Source organism: Stylophora pistillata, chromosome 3 (genome assembly GCF_964205215.1).
Source record: "Stylophora pistillata chromosome 3, jaStyPist1.2, whole genome shotgun sequence".
Taxonomy (NCBI): Eukaryota; Metazoa; Cnidaria; class Anthozoa; order Scleractinia; family Pocilloporidae; genus Stylophora; species Stylophora pistillata.
The window spans coordinates 4,087,501-4,107,828 of NC_142521.1; the positions used below are offsets into that span (position 1 = coordinate 4,087,501).

At 37.4% G+C, this 20,328-nt stretch overlaps 2 protein-coding genes and 1 long non-coding RNA gene across 4 annotated transcripts; 2 read left to right on the top strand and 1 right to left on the bottom strand.

The window, feature by feature from the left end:
- The first annotated feature begins 4,641 nt into the window (after positions 1-4,641).
- LOC148734170 (uncharacterized) lies at positions 4,642-15,849 on the top strand. Of its 2 annotated transcripts, none has more exons than XM_088755572.1 (6): positions 4,642-4,994; positions 5,979-6,068; positions 12,961-13,217; positions 13,325-13,388; positions 14,373-14,762; positions 15,170-15,849. In XM_088755572.1, the coding sequence occupies exons 1-6, from the start codon at positions 4,760-4,762 to the stop codon at positions 15,436-15,438; spliced, it is 1,305 nt and encodes a 434-aa protein (XP_088611698.1). In that variant the 5' UTR covers positions 4,642-4,759; the 3' UTR covers positions 15,439-15,849. The 2 variants fall into 2 exon arrangements, with proteins under 2 accessions (XP_088611698.1, XP_088611697.1); XM_088755571.1 differs by having other exon boundaries at positions 4,646-4,994; positions 13,325-13,442.
- LOC148734171 (uncharacterized) lies at positions 6,715-9,338 on the top strand. The gene is made up of 2 exons (XM_088755575.1): positions 6,715-7,030; positions 7,801-9,338. The coding sequence occupies exons 1-2, from the start codon at positions 6,930-6,932 to the stop codon at positions 8,771-8,773; spliced, it is 1,074 nt and encodes a 357-aa protein (XP_088611701.1). The 5' UTR covers positions 6,715-6,929; the 3' UTR covers positions 8,774-9,338.
- Positions 15,850-17,637: 1,788 nt separating the features above from the next.
- On the bottom strand, positions 17,638-19,195 carry LOC148734172 (uncharacterized). The gene is made up of 2 exons (XR_015999462.1): positions 18,377-19,195; positions 17,638-17,894 (listed from the first exon to the last, which is right to left on the bottom strand). It is a non-coding gene; the product is annotated as an uncharacterized LOC148734172 (long non-coding RNA).
- Positions 19,196-20,328: the final 1,133 nt, after the last annotated feature.

Sequence of the window (20,328 nt, forward strand, 5' to 3'; positions counted from 1 at the left end):
AGTGATATAAAGAGCTAGAGGTATTAGTCAACGTTCTCTTTGTTTTGACGTCTATCAATTTGATGCCAAAACCTCATCAGTATTAGGGTTTGTAACAAATGCTTCTCGGCCTACGTCTCTGAAAAGGATCATGGAGATTGCTATTAGTTTACTTTTATTTGAATTCTTATTGTTAAATTGTTTCCGTCTCTACGGTTGTTTAAGATAAATTTTGCTCATTTAATGGTGCGAATTGTAAGTTAGAGAAATAGCGATGACTCTCCTCTTTCTTTTTCAGGAAATGCTGGTCACTCTTTCCCTCCTAGTCGGCCCTTCACTACCAGAGATCAAGATAATGAATGATAATAGCCAAGACGAAAACTTCCCCATCAAGTTCAAAGGAGCCTGGTGGTACAACGCATATCACGCCTCGAATCTTAATGGCTTGTATCATCATGGACGTCACCCCTCCTATGCCGAAGGTGTGAACTGGAAAACCTGGAAAGGATATTATTACTCCCTGAAGAGAACCGAGATGAAAATAAGACCAGCGAGTTTCTGAACTGTCATGCTTATTTTATGATTATGATAAAGTACCTACTTAGCAAAAACGAATGACTTGATAAAGTCTGTTCAGTACTAACACAGATGGGTTGGCGCTTATTGAACGCTCGTTGAATTTTCTAAGGTTTTATAGACTGAACATGTTTATTGCAAAACTATGACAATACCAACTTAACAAAAAACGGGTGTCTATCCAGTCTTTTTAGTGTTAAAAAAATCACTAATCAGTTGGTGTTTACTGAAATATCAATGTTTGTTATATAGTTCACGCCTGGCTAATTTAGAATTTTTCTTGCTTCTTAATGATCCTTTCCCTGGAAGTTACCGGGGAATGGATGATGGTCCCTACCTCGTTCCTAAGATAGGAAAACGTTATCTGTAGAATGAATCATATTCTGATACGGCATTCGAATGCGTTTGGCATATCTCTGGAGTTTCATGAGTATAAGGTAACAGTTATTAGTGCTGACAATGCATCAGAATTGATTGAGGTATGTTCTACAAGTAAGAAACTGAATTCCTAAAGAGCAGACTTTTATCTTCATAGTCCGAGTTAGTAAAAGTCATTTTAAGGGTGATGGAACCAGATACTGGCCCCGTAAACGCTTTCCAAACTATTTTGTGTTTTCCAAAATAGCCTATTTTTTGATAAATCAATAGTTTTCCTCTGCACGTATAGGAAAAAGACCAAAATTAATCAAATTTTGCGGTGAAAATCTTAAAAAGATTACAAAATCTTATTTTCCCCTGCAAGATTGAGCATGTCCGTAAACAACTATGTGTTAAGAGTCGACCATGGAAAGATGCAGAGGTAATCTGCAACCACTCAGTAAATGGATATTGTAGAAATTCTGCAACCAGTCACCTGATGTCACAGAAATTCTACGACCTCTCTCAGCCACTAGATGTTGCAGAAATTCTGCAACCACTCAGTCACTAGACGTCGCAGAAATTCTGCGATCACTCAGTACTAAGTTGTCGCAGAAATTCTGCAACCACTCAACCACTGGATGTCGCAAAACTTCTGCGATCACCCAGTCATAAGTCGTGGCAGAAATTCTGCAGCCACTCATTCACTGATGTCACAGAAATTCTGCTATCACTCAGTCACAAGTAGTCGCAGAAATTCTGCAACCACTCAACTACTTGATGCTGCAAAAATTTTGCGATAGCTCAGTCACAAGCTGTCGCAGAAGTTTTGAGACCCCTCAGTCACAAGTTGTTACAGAAATTCAGCAACTATTCAACCACTGGACGTCACAGAAATTCTGTGATCACTCAATCACAAGGTGTCCCAGAAATTCTGTGACCACTTAAACACTGGATGTTGAAGAAATTCTGCGATCATTCGCAATCACAGGTTGTCACAGAAACTCTGTGATCACTCAGCCACTGGATGTCACAGAAATTCTGGAAACGCTCACCAAGTGATGAATACAGCCATTTAGCAATCTTACTAATACCAGTCAATAAACTGAGAATTCTATACAGAAAAGCACGACACCATAAAGTTTTCACTAACCCCAGGAACAAAACCAAGTACAATAAACAATTTGCCATTCAGAGGGTAAGAAATATCTCTGTTGGCTACTTATACGTATTACACTTTGACCAATTTTGTGGATAGCAGATATGTCTTAGAACGATTCTGTAGAGAAAATACCGTCAATCACAGCCATACGGTATTTCACATTTTATCTCAAAGTCATTTTTCTGGTCATAGTTGTTACAATAATCAATTTCAGTTTGAAGTTGTCAAATGTCATCAGGTAGTCAGAACGTTTTGTAAGAAAGATCTCAAGTTTTAGAGCTGAATCCAAGCTTTTGTAGACTACAAACAGTCCCTCTTTTTCGGCGAGGTCCGTCGCGCGAGTCAGTGAAAAAAAGGTTGACGTATGTTAGCGCGCCTCGGGAAACTCTTAAAGTGACACCGATGGGCAGCAGGGGCTCCATGAGTGAGACGCCTCGCTCGCTGAGCTCTTGTCTTGGCATCGGCGTCACTTCAAGAGTTCCCCGCGGTACCCTAGCGGCAATTTTTTTTTTCACAGTTTTTTTTTTACTCGCGTGATGGACTGCGTCGAAAAGGATGGAATGTTTGTAATCTAAAGCTTTTGCCGATCAGTGCATTATCTGGGAGTAGTAAAATATGCCGCGTAGAGCTTATTCTTGGATTAGTTAAAATTAAAGATGCGGAGAAAGGAGAAAGCGGAAAAGTAGGCTAAGTGAAGTATAAAATGAAAAAAGGTGTAAAGTAACCAATAAAGAGTTTTTCATTCCATTAATTTATTCATGTTTTTCTCGTTGCCATGTTCCCACCAATAACGTAGCTCCAATTTCTGCCTTTAAAAGCACGCACAACCCACAATTCCTCTATTCGCTCCGACGAAACGCTAACGCTCGAAACGTCAGCTTTTGTAATCGTTACGGTGGCCAATTTACCATTTCAACTTTGTTGACATATCCAAATTATAACCAATAAAAAGGACGAATATTATGAGTTCAAGGCCGAATTGTACTAAACAGTCTCTCTAGATGTACTCGAAGAGAATAAAACCTACTCCGATGTATCGTAGTTGACGAAAACAAAGGAATTCTAGAACTCGGACCACTATCATCGCTCGATTACATCATCAACAACGCGCTTTCATAGGCTTTTATTCAGGGAGTTTTCGATTGCGTCTTAAAAAAAAAAAGCTAAGAAGCATCGATCGCCACAAAATAAGTAACATGGTTTTTCTATTGCCTAACTTAAGGATCTATAGCATTAGAGCATTAGATGAACCTCCCTCAAATGGTTTTGTTCTTATCTAAGTAATCGTTCACAAACCTGTCTAATAAATTGCAATAAATCAACCGGCCTGTTGGATTCTTCAATGTGGTGTTCCACAGTGAACCATCTAAGACCCTATTTTAGTCCTGTTTTATACAAGCGATCTTCCTAACTGATGACACCTTAACCCTTTGTCAGAGCGAAACTCGACATTCGCTCTGATAAAACCAAATTATCTTGTTGTAATCCCTCCCTTATTCTTTTATGTGTTATGGAACAGCCCGCCTAAAGAGATAAAACAATCGTACTCTCGAGATGGAATGATTTCAAAATGAAGTTAAATAACCACATTTTCCAAAACGAGATCAGCTAGCATTATCTTATAAATACATTGCATCCTTTTACACCCGAACGCAAGTTAGAACTTGGTACTTGATGAAACTGAGTATACACTTACTGTACACATAATAGAATTACACATTCTCTGAAACATTGTATATTTCATCATCACTCAGGCCGATGGCCTCCTGTGTGAAGAAGACTACAAATTCGAAATGATTCGCATGAACTGATTACAATTCTTCTCAGGTTATTCTTAAGCGTTTTATCGAGGAAAAAGCTATTGCTTGAACTTTTTCTTTTATCAACGAACAGATACTACGTCAAAATGTTTTCGGTTTCTGATGATGTTATTAATACCATATATGGCATAATTTTTTCATCCCAATTGGCTAGGACATATGCAATTTTCAAGTAACAGCGTGAATATGGTAATATGGTATAAAAAGAGGCGTCGAATGAGGTTGAGTAGAGTTGACAAAGGTTTGAATACATTATTTATGCATTTGATTCGTAGCTATGCATGTGATTGCCTAACTAAGTAAAACCATTTCATTGTTTTGTAAATAGAATAAGAAAGATGGTAAGTTTTGCGCTTGGTTTGCTCGTGGCAAGACGATAAACACGTTTCTCCGCCTCACTGTTATTTACAAGTTTATAATGAATAAGTTATCATACGAATTACTTCATGCAATTTAGAGTAAACACGTAAAATTTTTCCAAAAATATTTCATGCGCTCGACCGTGAAATTTGTTCGTCCTCATTTATTCCAAATTTCAAATTGCACCCGAAATCGTGCGATTACCTCCACAAATATATCATTACTAAAATAAATTTTTATCAAAAGTCAACAAGGTCTGTCTGCCCTCACTCTTTCCCCCTCAGGCGAGAGGATGCGTTGAATGGAAAGCTCACACAAAAGCTACAGTTAAGACAAATGTTTTATAGATAAAGATTATCAGTAAGTTCTAAGTGCTCTGTGTTTTTGTTTCCTTCCATCACTAATGGCATATAATCATTTGCAGTTTGGTTTAAGAGTTAGACCTTTTTCAAAAAACCCTGTGCAAGATTTTTATTGAAGTATTTCAAGAGTAACGTGGCTTTACATGTCCATTGTTAGAAAGATAAAACAAGTCAGTCTGAGGGTTAAAGACAAAAGCTATGATCTGATGACTATCAACAATTTGAACAGCTCGACAAGAAGAATTAAGAAACAAAAACAAACCGTTTTGTTTTATAACACTTCTAACTTTTGTAGAGGGCATCAAGACACGATTTTCATTTCTGACACACACCCCCAACACAGAATCAAGTCACGGAAAACAAATTATCGGTTAGAAGGTGAGGAATTCTTTTCAAACTACTTGTGATATTGCTTTGACCAGTTTGACAGCTGGCTGAAGAAATTAAGAACAATTCTGTACCCGGAGAAACTTACCGAATGAAAATTTAGCATATATTATCGCATGCTAGAATAGTCAAAGTTGATACTACTTAATCTTCATACTAACAACATGGAATGTTATTCGACGGTGCGGAAGAGATTTTTGACCTAAGAAAAATGAAAAATAATTTTGAATGTCACAAACAATCCGACATTTCATCGGTAGAGCGTCTGTTTCGTACGAATTGCAAAACTTTATTTGGCCTTCGTAGTAGCTCAGTCTGCTCGTAGAGTGGCAGACGGAGCTACAAAACCATTGAAGCTAACTTTGGACCACCTCTCTGATATATATCCATCTCCTGTTTTCACTTGTTGAGAAAGGCCCAGTGCAAATAAATTATACTCAATTAGTTACTGCAAGGTAAACAGAGGCTAAAAATGATGAAATTCAGTTATAAATTCATGGCATAAGCGTGGAGTGCTCTATGTCAGTTTTAACCGAAACATTAGTAAAAAGCTATGACTAAGCAAAAGATAAATTGGGAGAGCAAAAAAAAAAAAAAAAATTGGTAATGAATTGCAATTTATGGATGTTTTATTTTCCTTTTTTTACCTACCTGAATGAATATTTAATAACGAGATAAGAAATTTCACCTAAGAATACATTTTTCAAAGAAAGGAAATGAAAATAGGCCTTCAGCAGAATGACCTCGATTCTTCCGATAACATAACTGAACATAGAATTTATTTTCGAAATATCGTGATAATTAAGAATTCCTTTAATTAAGTAGAGATAGCTGAGAAATAAATTCTGAACACCTGTATAGCATTTATCAACATTCAACTTCATAAGAAAACAGAACGTTTAATTACTCAGAACGACTTTGATATGGTCATGATTTTTATTTTTATCTTGGAGTTACACATATTTATTTTTATAGCGATGCAGTTAAAGTTTTCCCTTGAAGCTATCTTTAGAAATCTCTGCATTTTTCTTGGATTAACCTTCCCATCATGGTTCTGTTGCACTGGTAAGTATAACGCCCCTTTTCAATTCCTCGTGTTTCATGTCTCTGGTGCAGTTTCCTCGAAACCATTTGTAGTACTTCATGCGCTACGTGGTGATCAAAGCAAAGATCTTAATGCAAATACACCTGATCTAATTCAAAATGTCACGATCTATGGAATACAAGAAACAAATAATGTTGAACTCCAAAGAAGTTATAAAACATATAATTGTAGTACAGACTATTAGACAATGCGTTTCTTCATCATGTTACAAAAACCCCCTTCAAAATATGCGTACTAAAAGAGCAAATTAAGGAATTGAAACAAACGATTAAAAAATATGGTGGCGCAACTAGAGATTAAAAGCTAAGGCCCGGTTCAAACGTCGAACTTTACATGTGCCGAACCTAATTATTAGGTTCGGCACATGTGAAGTTCGACGTATGAATCAATTAGGAACGGCACTTTTGTATTTGGGTCGACTCTGCCGTTCTATTCGACTGAGCTAGTCGAATAGAACGGCAAAAGATCGGCTTCGATTCATACGTCGAACTTCACATGTGCCGAACCTAATGCATACATTATGCATACATTAAATTAGTAATTTTTTTCCCACAATCCCACTAGTTTTTACGTAGTTGTCATGCGCAAAAGACAACATTCGAATAAAGTGGCGGGGAAAGAAGAGCAATGTTGTTCGTCTTGCCTAAAAACTACAAAGTATACTTGTTTGAAGTGCAAGGAATATTTCTGCATGCCCTGCTCCATCTTTGAGGACGATGAAACTGTCATTGGTTGGAAAGCGGGGAGTTCAGTGGCATATTGCGAGCCATGCTTCAAAGAAGTCATGGAAGAGAGCGAATTAAAGACCGTGAATGTTGTAGATGACGATTCTGATGAATCCCGCGAAGATACAGTTCCTGAGAAGCAAGAAGAACGACCTTCCACTAAAAAAAAAATCGGTGAATGGAGATAAAAGGAAAAGGTCAGTGTACAAACAATACATCCTCATGTATAGTTTCGAATATGAAACAACCCTTACTAAGTATAAGGTATAACATCACGTGGCAATAGAAGCAAAGTTTGCTTCTATTGCCATGTGATGTTATACCTGTGATCTTTAAAACTTGTTTCCCACCATTAACAGACAAGTTAAGCAGTTACTTACAAACGTTTGTAGATGAATGTTAATATAAGTAATGCAGTGGAATATAGCAAAAGCAGATATTTATATGTAGTGGATAAGATATAAATATATATATTATTATTGTAGTACTAATCATCCTTATTGACCCCCAAAATGGCTGCCTTATCGCATGGTTGCAAACTAAGAATTCTTGAAAAATATTTCGAAGTAAAAAGGATGCTTTCCTCGCCTGATGGAAGTTTCTGTCTCTATATAAATGGATGTTTAAACTAGCAGATATTCTTCTTGAGTGGTATTTTCCCTGCTGTTGTTATGTTTTTTAGACACTATTTTATTTGGCTATTTCACTTCAAATAACCTGTGCAATTCTATCCCCCCTTTTGACCATTTTCTTAAGCTCTGCAAAAACACTTGAGCTTATGCACCCTCACAGTTCAATAATCTTTTGAGTTATTGAACAATTCACATAAATCTTTCACTTATCATGATCAACACTGGCTAAGCCATCTCCGAAAAGGAAAAATATTTTGGTTGAATAATAATGTATGTTATTGTTATCATTACCTCGATGATAAAGTGTGTTATTGTTATTTTTCTGCCACTGGTAGGAAACAAATGGCTGAATCCGACGATGATGATGAGGTAGAAGAGGATGAAAGTGATGGAGACTCGAAAACATCCCGCAAACTTTTCTTCAAAAAAGCAAAAGGAAACAAGAAAAAGAAACCTGGTCGCAAAGCCAAGTGGTGTCCACGGGTACTTGATGATCTTATAGATATCATCGTGAGTAGCAACTCATATAAAAAGAAACTTATTTTTACAAACACAAAAAATCAAAGAAATGGAGAGCTGTATGGAGAGATTTTGAAAGAAGTTAAAGCTAGAGCCTCTGCAAGGGGTGAAAACTTCAATTTCTCTGTTAATCAGTTGCGTAGCAAGTTCAAAAAATGTGTCTGCGTGTGTAAGCAAGCAGCCCTGACACAAAAAACAGCAACTGGGATCAAAAGATTTCAGGAGGATCAAGGATTTGGCAATTGGTTCACTGCTTTGTTTGAAGTAGTGAAGACAAGAGAATCTTGTCAGCCTGATTTAGCACTGGAACCCTCAGCCTCACCTTCACCTAGTGATCTTTCGGGAGAATGTGTGGATGATAGTGCCAAAGAAAAAGAACTATTTGTTCCTGTGAAAGCAAAAAGAAGGCAGTCATCTAAAGAGAGATTGGATACAGCAACAATAGAGGCACTGACCCTTGTAAAGGAGGCTGTTCAAAATGACCCCACAAAAGAACTGATATCATTTATGAAAGAAGAAATGGAAAAGTCTAGACAGCATGAGCTCAAATTGTTTCAGCTTTTGCTCAACCAAAGAAGTGAGGCCAGCTTTCACAGCATTCCCTATTCCAGCAATGAACACAGATATAACGCAAATTTTAGCCCTTACCCAAGCTGGCATAGTGGTGCACAGGCTATCCCAAGTCACCCAGGATCGAGCATGCCTGAATGGTCCCCTGGGGCACCTTATCAGGATGCAATGGGATTAGACCAAAGTTTTGTTGCTACACCTAAATACACGCGGTTGTGATGATCACGCATAACCCCCTTTTTGTGCTTAATGATATTACTCCTCTGTTCCTGTTAGTATTTTTTTCTTGTAAAAAAAAAGAAGCAAGTCGATGGTTAATGTTTTGCACAAAGCTTGTGAATTTTGTTAGGTAATAAATTCAAAAGTTCATGTTCAAAGTAAACAGTTTTAATATTGTAAAAGCAATTTTTTACAACACATTATTGTACAGCTGTAGGGAAGTGTTTGCTTTTTTACAGCACATGTTCAATCAGTGATGTTATAAACATCTGATGATTAATATAGTTTGGTCAATATGATTTGGAAAACGCAATGAAAATATATAGTTTATAAGTCAATGTCATTTAGTGAATTGTGTAAAACTATTGGAAGAAAATGGATTATTTAAGTAAATAATGAATTATTTAATTTAAAGGATTTATTTAATTTTTATTTTCCTTCATTGAAAACAAATATTCCATTTTAGATATTATGTACATGTATATTGAAATCGGTTTGTATTATTTACTTACCATGACAAATTATGTGACATGGATCGAATAAATAACAGAGCACGTTATCATCATTTTTATGGAAATAATATTGACTTTTTTTGGTTTAATGTATTTCCTTCCACCTGATATTTAAGTGCACAGGACTTATATATTGTTCCTAAAATATCCATACCCACCTCATTGAGGACAATTGCACTTTTTGAACAGAAGAGATCCTTAAATGGCCCAAGTTGTTGAAGGAAAGTATGGAGACAAAAAGGGGAGTATGGATATTTGTGGAACAACACTATGTAAAAAACCATTTTTAGTCCCTTTATGTGGGTAGTGCATTTCCTTCTACACCAATGATGCTCTCAATCTGCTTAACTCAAGTACATCAATACTGCAAGTGGTACAAAATGGTGAGCCTTAAAAACTTCTAGCAAAACAATATAAAGTTCAATGTTTTGGGATATCTGTATTGAATGTTTATTGGAAGCTAACAGTAAGAGTTGCTTGACATTATAACCACTATGGGTTCTTTTTGTTAAATTTTTGACACTAACACGCATTCATCAAAGAGCTATACAAAAGACACTAACAATCAACTCATGAAAGTACTGCAGTCCTTTTTAACTGTGGGATTGATACACTACAATGTAGTAAATTTACCTTGACCATGAAACAGTTTGCAGTAGGTATGTTTAAAAGAATATTGAAGTGTATCGGTCTAGTATGGTCTTTTGTTTTGACTTAAGGTACATTTCTTTCGAATTGGCCCTTCAGAATGTTACATTCTTTTTAAGCTATATGCACGGGTGCTAAATACACCCCTAATTACTTCTTGGCTATTGACTAGTCCTCAGCCCAGCAGCAGCTAATTGGGGTTAATCTAATTGTGCAGTATCTGTTTCATGGTCCAAGCATAATCATACAAAAGCCAGCACTACTTCAGCATCATTAGGGATACTCACAAATTCCACCACTATCAAATAGATGTAAAGTTGACTAAATGTTTCACAACTACTCTGATTTTGCAATAAGTTGTGAAAAATGAGTGCTACATGTACATGTATGTATTGGGAAATTTGTGAATATACCAATGCCCCCTTAAACTAATAATGGACTATGTAGCAGTTAACAAACTTTCCCTGTTTGCTTCTCAAGCCATAATTTTGCACAAAGTGCATCTCTGACTCTAGCTGCCTCATAAGAAGCATCCTTTAGGCTTGGGCAGTCGCTCATCTGCAGCAACTTTCTCAACTCCTCCCTGTCCCTCTTTCCACCACTTTCATCCACAGATAGATCAAGCTTTCTTGAGATGGCATCTCCCTGCATAATACAAATATTATGAAGTACAATACATGCTAGGGTGGTTATGCGGACTTGATCTCGGCTGGTTTCACTTTTCCGGAGTAGGACTCTCCACCTACCCTTAAGTTGGCCGTATGCAGCTTCTGTGACCATGCGTGCTCTACTCAAGCGATAGTTGAAGTAACGCTGCTGAGGTGTCAATACAGCATTGGTAAATGGCTTCATTAACCAAGAACGAAGGGGGAATGCAGAGTCTCCAACAATGAGGGGTGGGACAGTAATTTCACCCACATCTTTACCAATTGTTGGAATAAAACCTTCTTGTATTGAGTTCCAGAGGTCGGTGGAACGAAAAATTACAGCATCATGGGAGTTCCCGGGGAACCCACAGCTGCCCCAAACAAATCTGTAATGGGAATCTACCAGGCCCATTAGTATTATGGAATAAAAGTTCTTAAAGTTATGATATTCCTTGCATGCCTCAAGTCCACCAGGAGGGCATTTAATGGGAATGTGACAGCCGTCTATTGCTGCCCAACAGCAAGGAAATTGCCAAAACTCGTCCATATCCAACATTTTTTTCTTAAAGTCATCCTGAGTCTTGGGCATATGACTAGACACGCACTCACTCCAAAGATGGTCAACAAGGAGCTGGCAGACTTCATTAACGATGGAACATACCGTTGATAATCCTAAACCTGCCATCTCTGCGATAGTATAGAAATAATCTCCGCGGCCCAGTCGATACAAACAAAGAGCTAGCCTCAGTTCTGGGGAAATTGGATCCTCCGTCACTATTTCTCTAGCAAGAAATGGGCCAATGCGATTTAATATGTACCTGAACGTTGACCGAGAAACCCTAAATGTTTTCTTGAATCTCGCCTCCGAATAATTGTTCCAAGCATTCTCCCACCATCCAGTGTTTCTGGTCAACCGACGACAGGAGCGAGACACAGGAGTGATGCTGTTTCGTTGCGATGAAATCAACAATAAAACAAGCAAACAAGTATTCAATACTTTCCTCCTCCGAGCTACTAGGTTGTTTAATGCCATTTGCATGTTAAGGCGCCTTCTTCTACCTTCACGGATGGCATTAGCGATTAGAACTTCTTCAGCATTGTTTCCCGCGCTAGAAAACTCCGCCATGTTGAATTGGTTGATTATGATTGACCGCTGACCATAATGGGTTTAATTTTGTTATTCGGCAGTTTGGTTCGACTCTATTAGGATCGACGTCTGAATCAACTGCCGAACTTAATTATTTAGGTCGACCCAAATAGGTATTAGGTTCGGCACATGTAAAGTTCGACGTTTGAACCGGGCCTAAGAGAACTTATCCCCGTGACCCATGACACTTTTTTAAGTCTAGGTGCCAAAATTATTGCTAATGCAACATTGAAATTGGCAAAATATTAAATCCCGTGATCTTTGGACAAATCCTTTCAACAGCATCGCGCTTTGCAAAATGAATAATTCATATTTTTTTTTTTGAACAGCTCCAGCCTGTGTTCGAGAAGCTTATCAACTGTAATCATTCTCCATTAAGCATTAAACTAGACAGGGTGTCCGGAAGTTTTCGTATGATTTTATTTTTCCTTTGGGAACCCAATCAAGGGTTACGTTGAAAGATTTTAGACCGTACCGGAGAAAATGAAGAATCGGCTACGCCACCTCTGGGCTTTAAGATTAGTGCTCAGAGATTACGGACGTTACGCTTTCTGACATTGTATTTTTATCGTCTTGACCAAAAAAATGTGATCACGCTATCATAGCGAACCCCACAAACCACAAACCGCAGGCTGTTGTTCTCAAAAAAAGTCGCACCGCGGGAGTGCGCACTAAAATTGGATTTAAACATTTATCTTAGGAAGAGGGGTATGTATGGGAAGTAAGTTCTCTCAGTTTATACTCTCTTGGCTGTAGTTATTAATGCTATGGTAATATTCCCGATATGTTCCTTAATATTTCTTTGCCATCGGTAAACTCACGCATAAAAATTAATTTTTGTTATGTTACCTCCTTGGTAGAATTGAATTTTCTAGAGAGGAAACCCCTTTAGAGAAGATTCTGTAAGGTTTTCATGAAAAATAAGGTACCGTGGAACCTCGATTTAACGAAGGGCCAAGGGACTGGGGAAATTGGTTCGTTATATCGAGGGTTCGTTATATCGAGGGTTCGTTATATCGAGGGTTCGTTATATCGAGGTTTCGTGGCATACATTTTACTGTAACTTTAGCCGGGCTGAAACTGAATTGTCGTTCGTTATACGGAGGACTGCGTTATATAAAGGTTCCACTGTTTTTAGATAGCGTGGTTTAATGTGCTGCTTCACCAATTCAAAAAAGGCAATCAGCGCAAGTAAGTGGAAACAATTAAGTTTATTCGTTTTGCCTACCACAGGGGACGATTGTCGAAACGTCATATTCAAGGATCCAATACCAAACATGGTCATGAAAAATAACACGATCAAAAGTGTAGAAGTGCCTAATGAAAGGAGCTGCAGAGTGATGTGTTATATAGAGCCTAATTGCGTGTCCATCAATGTTGGACCTGTAATTGGAGGAAACCAAAAATGCGAGCTGAACAACGCAACTGAGAAAAACCATGCTCCATTTCTTCTCGTGAATAAGCCAGGGCACACATACCTTGCAATCGAGGTAAAATTCACATTCCTATCAAACTGAGTGTAGTCAGACTTAGCTAAAATTGTTACAGTTTTTAACCTAAAGCAATTTCCACTTTTTTTAATTTTTTTTTTCGACAGAATCTCTGCAGCAGCGGCTCATGTTTGAACAATGGCACCTGCCAAGCTGGATTCACCAGTAGAGGTTTCCGTTGTGTTTGTTGTGATGGATTTATTGGGGAAAGCTGCCAATTTAAGGGTTAAATCTGCGTTTCCATTTACTCACCTTTTGTGTTGATTGACTGACTTTTTTTTTTTTAACAATTGGTTTATTTCAGTTTATTGGAGAGGATCTGGAAATTCATCAAGTTTGACTCCTCGGACAATCTGTTTTCCCCTGAAGATGAATCATAGAACGTGTTATACCGAAACACCGAACAGATCTTATTAGGTGTCTAATACCCCATTCACACCAGAAAACTTGTTTAGTTAAACCAGGTTTAACTGAATAAAAATCAGAAGCAGAGAACTGAAAAACTAAATTTTCCACAAGATTCAAGCAATTGCTAAAATGTATTTTCAATGTGCCACATTTGAAGTCAACCAAATATTGATTTGAGCAGCTTCCATGGAGCTGTTGTGTTAAACCATGTTTAACAAAACAGCTTTAAAGCATGTTTAGGCTTTGGTGTGAATGGGGTATAAGACATAAACCTCAGTGTTTATGGAGCTTGTATCAACAGCTTGAGATTGTTTCTGTGCCGCATTGGATCAAAAAAAGCAAAATACAAAGCAAAAGAGAAAACAAAGACAAAAAAAAAAAAAACAATAACGAGCGGTAAAATAATCTGTCAGTTTCTTTTGAATTCTTAAACACTGATGTCACTGTAACAAAAAGGTGTTTTAAAATTGTAAACATTTGATTGCTTAAAAAAAATCGTAGAGTTATTCTCCTTGTAAAAAGAAGAAAACCTTGGAATAATTCCAGATTTGGAAAAAAAACAAAAACAAAAACAAAAACAAAACAAAAAAACTGTTGAAAAACAAAAAAACAAAAACAAAAAAGAAAAAAAAAAACCGTTTTACTTTCATTTGCAGCCAAAAGAAAATACATTGGAATCAAAATCCTGTAAAAATACACATAAATGTGTAGGACATTAAACTTAACATTTTCCTCATACATTCACAGTGCCATCTCCAAAGAGAAATTGTGCTGACATTTACAAAGCTGGAGAAAGAGAAAATGGTATGTACATTGTTAAACCTGATAATTTGCCAGCCTTTGAAGTATTCTGTGACCAAACGACAGACGGTGGAGGATGGACTGTGTTCCAGAGGAGACTGGACGGCTCGGTTGATTTCTACCGCATCTGGAACGACTATAAGCACGGTTTTGGTGACTTAAATGGCGAGTTTTGGCTCGGACTGGACAAGATTCACCGCTTGACCTCTAATAAAAAGAACACACTGCGTGTAGACTTGGAAGACTTTGAAGGGAATACTCGATATGCTGAGTACAAAATGTTTGGTGTCATGGACGAGAATGACAAGTACAAGCTGATTCTTGGTTCTTACTCAGGTAAAACGGTAATTTTCCATCATATTTTTTTCCACACATGTTGAGGGGAGAGTAGTGCGAATCACTGTAAAGGAGCTTACTCCATTTACATCGATAGCTGTCGAAGAAAAATTGGAATTTCCTTAGCTCACATTAATACAATTTTGATCGGCGTATACCAGGCGTTGATTAAATCTGAAGGTATTGAGGATCATGCACAGTTATCCTAATGAAGCAATGCAAGTTTGGTCATCTCGAGAAATACATTTATGAACGTTATCATGTGTATACTTTTATAGCACGGAGAACAATGATACTTCATTATTCAGTTTTAAATTGTATGTTGATCTAAAAGTTCTAGATTTGTTTTGCCTTGAAAAACGGTTCGTTGTTGTTCAAGTTTAACAGAAAACTATTCATTACGTTAGGAAGTGCTGGTGACTCTTTCCGCCGATATCATCGCGATATGCCATTCACCACTAAAGATCAAGATAACGATCAATGCACCGACTGCAACTGCGCCTTTTCGTACAAGGGAGCATGGTGGTACAAGCGTTGTCACGTTTCAAATCTGAATGGCTTGTATCTTCGAGGCAATCATTCTTCCTTCGCTAATGGTGTGAACTGGCTTGACTGGAGAGGATATTATTATTCACTGAAGATAACCGAGATGAAAATAAGACCAGTGGATTTCTAAACTGTCATGTTCATTGCACATCTATGATAGAGAACCAAAGCAACAAAAACGAATGCCTCAATCAAGTTTTTTCAGCACTGAATAATCCCTTATTAGTTAGAGCCTACCGAAATGTTCGTTGCATTGTTCAAGCTTGTTTAATTTTTGTTTTCTTGTTTGTGTGTTTAAGTTTAAAAATCTCTTATTCTTCCCCGTTGAAGCTCTCGGGGAATGGATGGTGGTCTCCGTTACTTTTTGGAAAAAGAGGAAGTTGATTTCGTTATTTGTTTAATAGATACGTCAATTACATTTGTCTGCGCTTGACATGTACTGAGGTTTCATGAGTATTAATGAGATTAACTCGTGTTTGTATTACGACATATTTGATAACGGTTTGTATAACAATGGCTGATTAAAGGGACTTTCCACTAAGTGGTTGAGGTGGCCAAGAAATATCTTGGGGGGGCTCTGCCCTCCCAATTTTTTGTCTGGGGGAAACTACGGCCCCACCCCTCATAGCTCCGCCGCCTATGACGTCTAAGGTCTTTGTTATAGATAGGTTCACGCATTGCGTAAGGTTGTGTACTTAGTTTGTATAAATACAAAAAAAAGGTGATAAAATGTCATCTGATGTGTGGTTTCTCTTGATGAGGAAGAAAAGTCTCAAAAATTATTGGAATCTACTACAGGTTATAAAACAGAATATGATAAACAGGAAAATTAACTATTATCATTAATAGAAAACAAGTCAACGATTACTCATTGATCATGAGTTTCGGTTTAGGCCCCTACCACACTACTGCGTTTCCGTTTCTAAACGCATACTTTTTTTATGCATTTTAGCCAGTCGTTCACTCCAGCAAGAGGAATAATGATGCGTGTTTACGTTTTCAAAATTGGATGATTTCATCTCAACGAGGAATGCTGACAGTTTGTGAAGTTTATTGTGTATTGGAAAGCATCGAGGGCCACAAATTTATTAGCCTCTGCTATTAAGTGCTACCCTCTTTAAATAAAGGCTTTCATTCATTCATTCATTCATTCAAGCATCCACCCATTAAAACTTAGTAGTTGAAACGATTTGGTGCTTAATTCCTGCCAGGTCCGATTTAAAAGTAAAACAGCGAAAGATAAAAACTGATATATACAGGGTCTCAATGAGGCGATGGCTCTTACTGCTAACGGTAAAAATTTTAAATTTTAACTATTTTGCTTCCAACAGTTACATACTTTCCTACGTTATTAGAAAAAAAACCTTTTACGGTTAACTTATTTAGCGACTTGCGGTTAAAATTTGTTAATTTATACGCCTTACGGCTAAATAAATTATTTTCTGTCGTTTTTCGGCTAACAGTTAACCCTACTACTGTGAGACCCTCTCTATGTAGAGAAGAGTACATAAGTTTTTTTGCCTTCGGGTATTACCGCTCTATTCCTTTAAATTCAAGTTTCCTATTTTCATACGAGGTCAAAAACAATCAGAGGGTATTTTGTTACCATAGTTACAGCATTCAAACTCTTCTGGTTTACAGCTGTTTACCAGCGAAAGATTAATTTTCTAGAGTTTTCCGATGCAGGTGAATGCGTTGTAACGATCCTATTGGTTTTACTTTATGTGCCCTTTTAAAGCTCACCAACATAGCTGAATATTTCTTCCTGATCAGGAGAAATTCTACCCAAAATTTCAATTTTCGAAGGATAAAACAAAACAAACTTATTGGCAGAAGGACGTCAATACTTTCAATAACATAACTTGAAGCATTTTATTTCAAAGTATCGCCGCAATTAAGGGTTTTCTTTCATTAGACAAAGCTGACAAATAAATGCCGAACATTTTCCTCGCAATGAGTCATATTAAAATGTAATTAAAAACGGGTAATCTATTGACTTGGGACGAGTATTACACGGTCGTGAATGATTAATGCATAATTTGTTATTTTATAGTCATCTAGTTCAATCTTTTTCTTGAAACGTTTTTCTAAAATCCTCGGCAACCTCTTGCCTTACAAGCTTGCACCAGGGATATAAGAACCTGGATGGCCCAAGACAAACTTCAGCTGAACGCTGCTAAGACCGAGTTTCTTATTATAGGTACACGCGCACAATTAAATAAGGTTAGGATAAATGACTTGCAAGTAGGTGAGGTAAGGGTTTCTGCTGTCTGAACTGTTAGAAATCTTGGTGTTTGGCTTGATGCAAAGATGAATATGACCACACATATTAACAGCATATGTCAGGCTATTTATTACCATCTATACAACATCCGGCGTATTAGAAAGTATCTATCATATGACAATAGGAAGTCCATTGTACAGGCTATTATAATGTCACGATTAGACTACTGCAACGGTCTGCTATATGGTACACCCACTGTTCATCTTGGCAAGCTGCAACGCCTACAAAACGCGGCAGCTCGACTGGTATGCACTGTATCCAGGTATGATCATATCACACCGTCCCTGATCAACCTGCACTGGCTTCCGGTCAACCACAGAATAGAATTCAAGATAGCAATGTTAGTTCACAAATGTATCTACGGCGTCGCGCCACAAAATCTCTCACACTTGATAAAAATCATAGTGAGTTCGCGGTATCAGTTGAGATCACACCTGAGCATACTCCTAATCGATAACACCTACAGAACAAAAAAGACACTCGGGGATAGGGCGTTCGAACATGCTCCGCCCAAAGTATGGAACCGACTACCTCTGGAAATTAGACAGTGTCAATCGTTGGATACTTTTGAAGTTTTACTGAAGACACATCATTTTAATTTAGCTTTCTTTTAGTTCTTTTATTAATTTACATTCTACCTTTATTGTTTTTCCGAAAAATTGTATATTACTATCATTATTAGGATTAGCCTCAATGCTGTAAGATTTTTAATGTCGTAATGCGCATTCGATCATATCTTTTATTGCATTTTAGACTGCGCAATATAAGAAATAAACACTGTTACCTCTCTCTTTTTCTTGGAATCACTTTCTCAATATATGCATGTTTCTGTTTCATTGGCGAGTGGAATTCACCTTTATGGTTCCTGATCAATTTCTCTTGTTTCACTTTTCTAGTGTCGTCCCTTCGAGACCATTATTAAAAGTGAAATGCACGGGCAACCTGTTAGCACCTGGTAACCCTTGCAAATATTCTATAAAATGACATGATGTTTAACTTACTGAATTGTCTTCAATATTAGGATACGCAAAACAAGTTTTGTTAAAACTCAATAGACTATAAATACGGCTATTCACAGACTATTAAAAATGTGTTTTTTCGAACACTTTTATAATGGAATGACACGATTTTTATCACTGATACATCCAAGCACAATTCCAATTTTCAAAACAACTTTCATCTTGAATGAAAGAAATGTTTTCCAGTTCAAATATTCTGAATGATGTGTCTGAAGATACAACAATTATAGTTATTTGGTTAATTCACTTTTAACGTGACTCTAGTTTCTACTGTGTTTTAGTTCTTAGAAGTACTATCCACATGATATAATCGTCTGTGTTTGAATTCCTGATATTTTTAAAAATCGTCTTCTGAACTGTGTTGAAATGACTCAGATGCTTCAATCTCTGGGGTCTCTTGGATAAAAGCAGCCAAGCAGACTGAGAGACCAAAACTATGATCTGTTGACGATCGGCATTTTGAACTGCTGAACAGGATGAAAGACTGTGGCGTTTATATTCATCAAGTACTAGACGGGCTTGTTCGTAACCATAGTTACAGATATTCTAACTCTCCCTAGAGAATAGTACGACACGAATTTGAACCCCTGATACCCCAAGAACAAAGCTAACCGAGCACGAGAAGACGTGGTCATTCAAAAGGTAAGAAATATCTTTTTAAGCTACGTATCGATATCACTTTGACCGGTTGCAATGACTAAAGCAGCATTTGAGAACAGCGTCATTAAAAATACCGAGAATCCAATATGGGCGGCCGTCACCACCAAATATACAAGGATTTCAAATAAATCAGCAAATAAAAAGATGGTTTAAGGATCAGCAGCGGGATTGCATAGCTGATAAAGGAATGGCATGGCCAACTTAAAGACAGTTTAGTTTTTCTTCATGAAACAGAACACCCTAAACATGAATAGTTTAGGGTCAATATTCTCTGAGTACGGTCCCGAGCAAGCTTGGTTAATAAGAGATTTATTATACGACTGAAGAAAGCTTTGCAGGTTTTTTCACAAATTCCATGTAACATTATGCGGAAAATGTACAGGAATAAAAAGCACCGATTCTGCGGGCTTAGCATGTGTACATTTTACGGCCGATGAAATATGCTTTCAGTTTTGTCTTAATATTTTAAGAAAAAACAAAATAACGTAACGCGCAAGTTTTTCATGTTGTTTGAAGTGTAAGTCATTACAATGCAGGCATCAGTTTGAAATACTTTTAATTTAACTCAGTTTTAATTGGTACAAAGTCTATCAAGCGTGCCATGGGCTGTCAACACTGTCAGAAAAGTCAACGTTCCATTTTCATTAAACACGTAGTTTCTCGCAAGGTCTTGAAGAGTCCACTGAAACTTTGTCTCTTTGACTGAAAGGCTTTAACGACGAAAGGGATAAGTTTAACAAAGTGCCTACGTTGAGGTTTTGTCGTTTTGAACAAATTTAAAATCAACGTCTTTAATGGAAATTCGTTTCAAGCCGAAACTCAGGTAAATGGCAAAATAGGCTAGGCGTCGCTAAAAGTTGAGCGGTGGAAGGAATTAGCGATCAAACATCGGTAAATCAAGCGGGACGGAAAATATTTCATCTTCGTCGTCGCTTTCAATGATGTGCCTTCCTGGTCGCTTTAAAGCTGGTTCGTTGACGATATTGACCGGCCCAGTCATAATCTGAAAGGTGCAGTCCGATACAGAGAAAATTAACCCCAATACTGTGAGACCCTA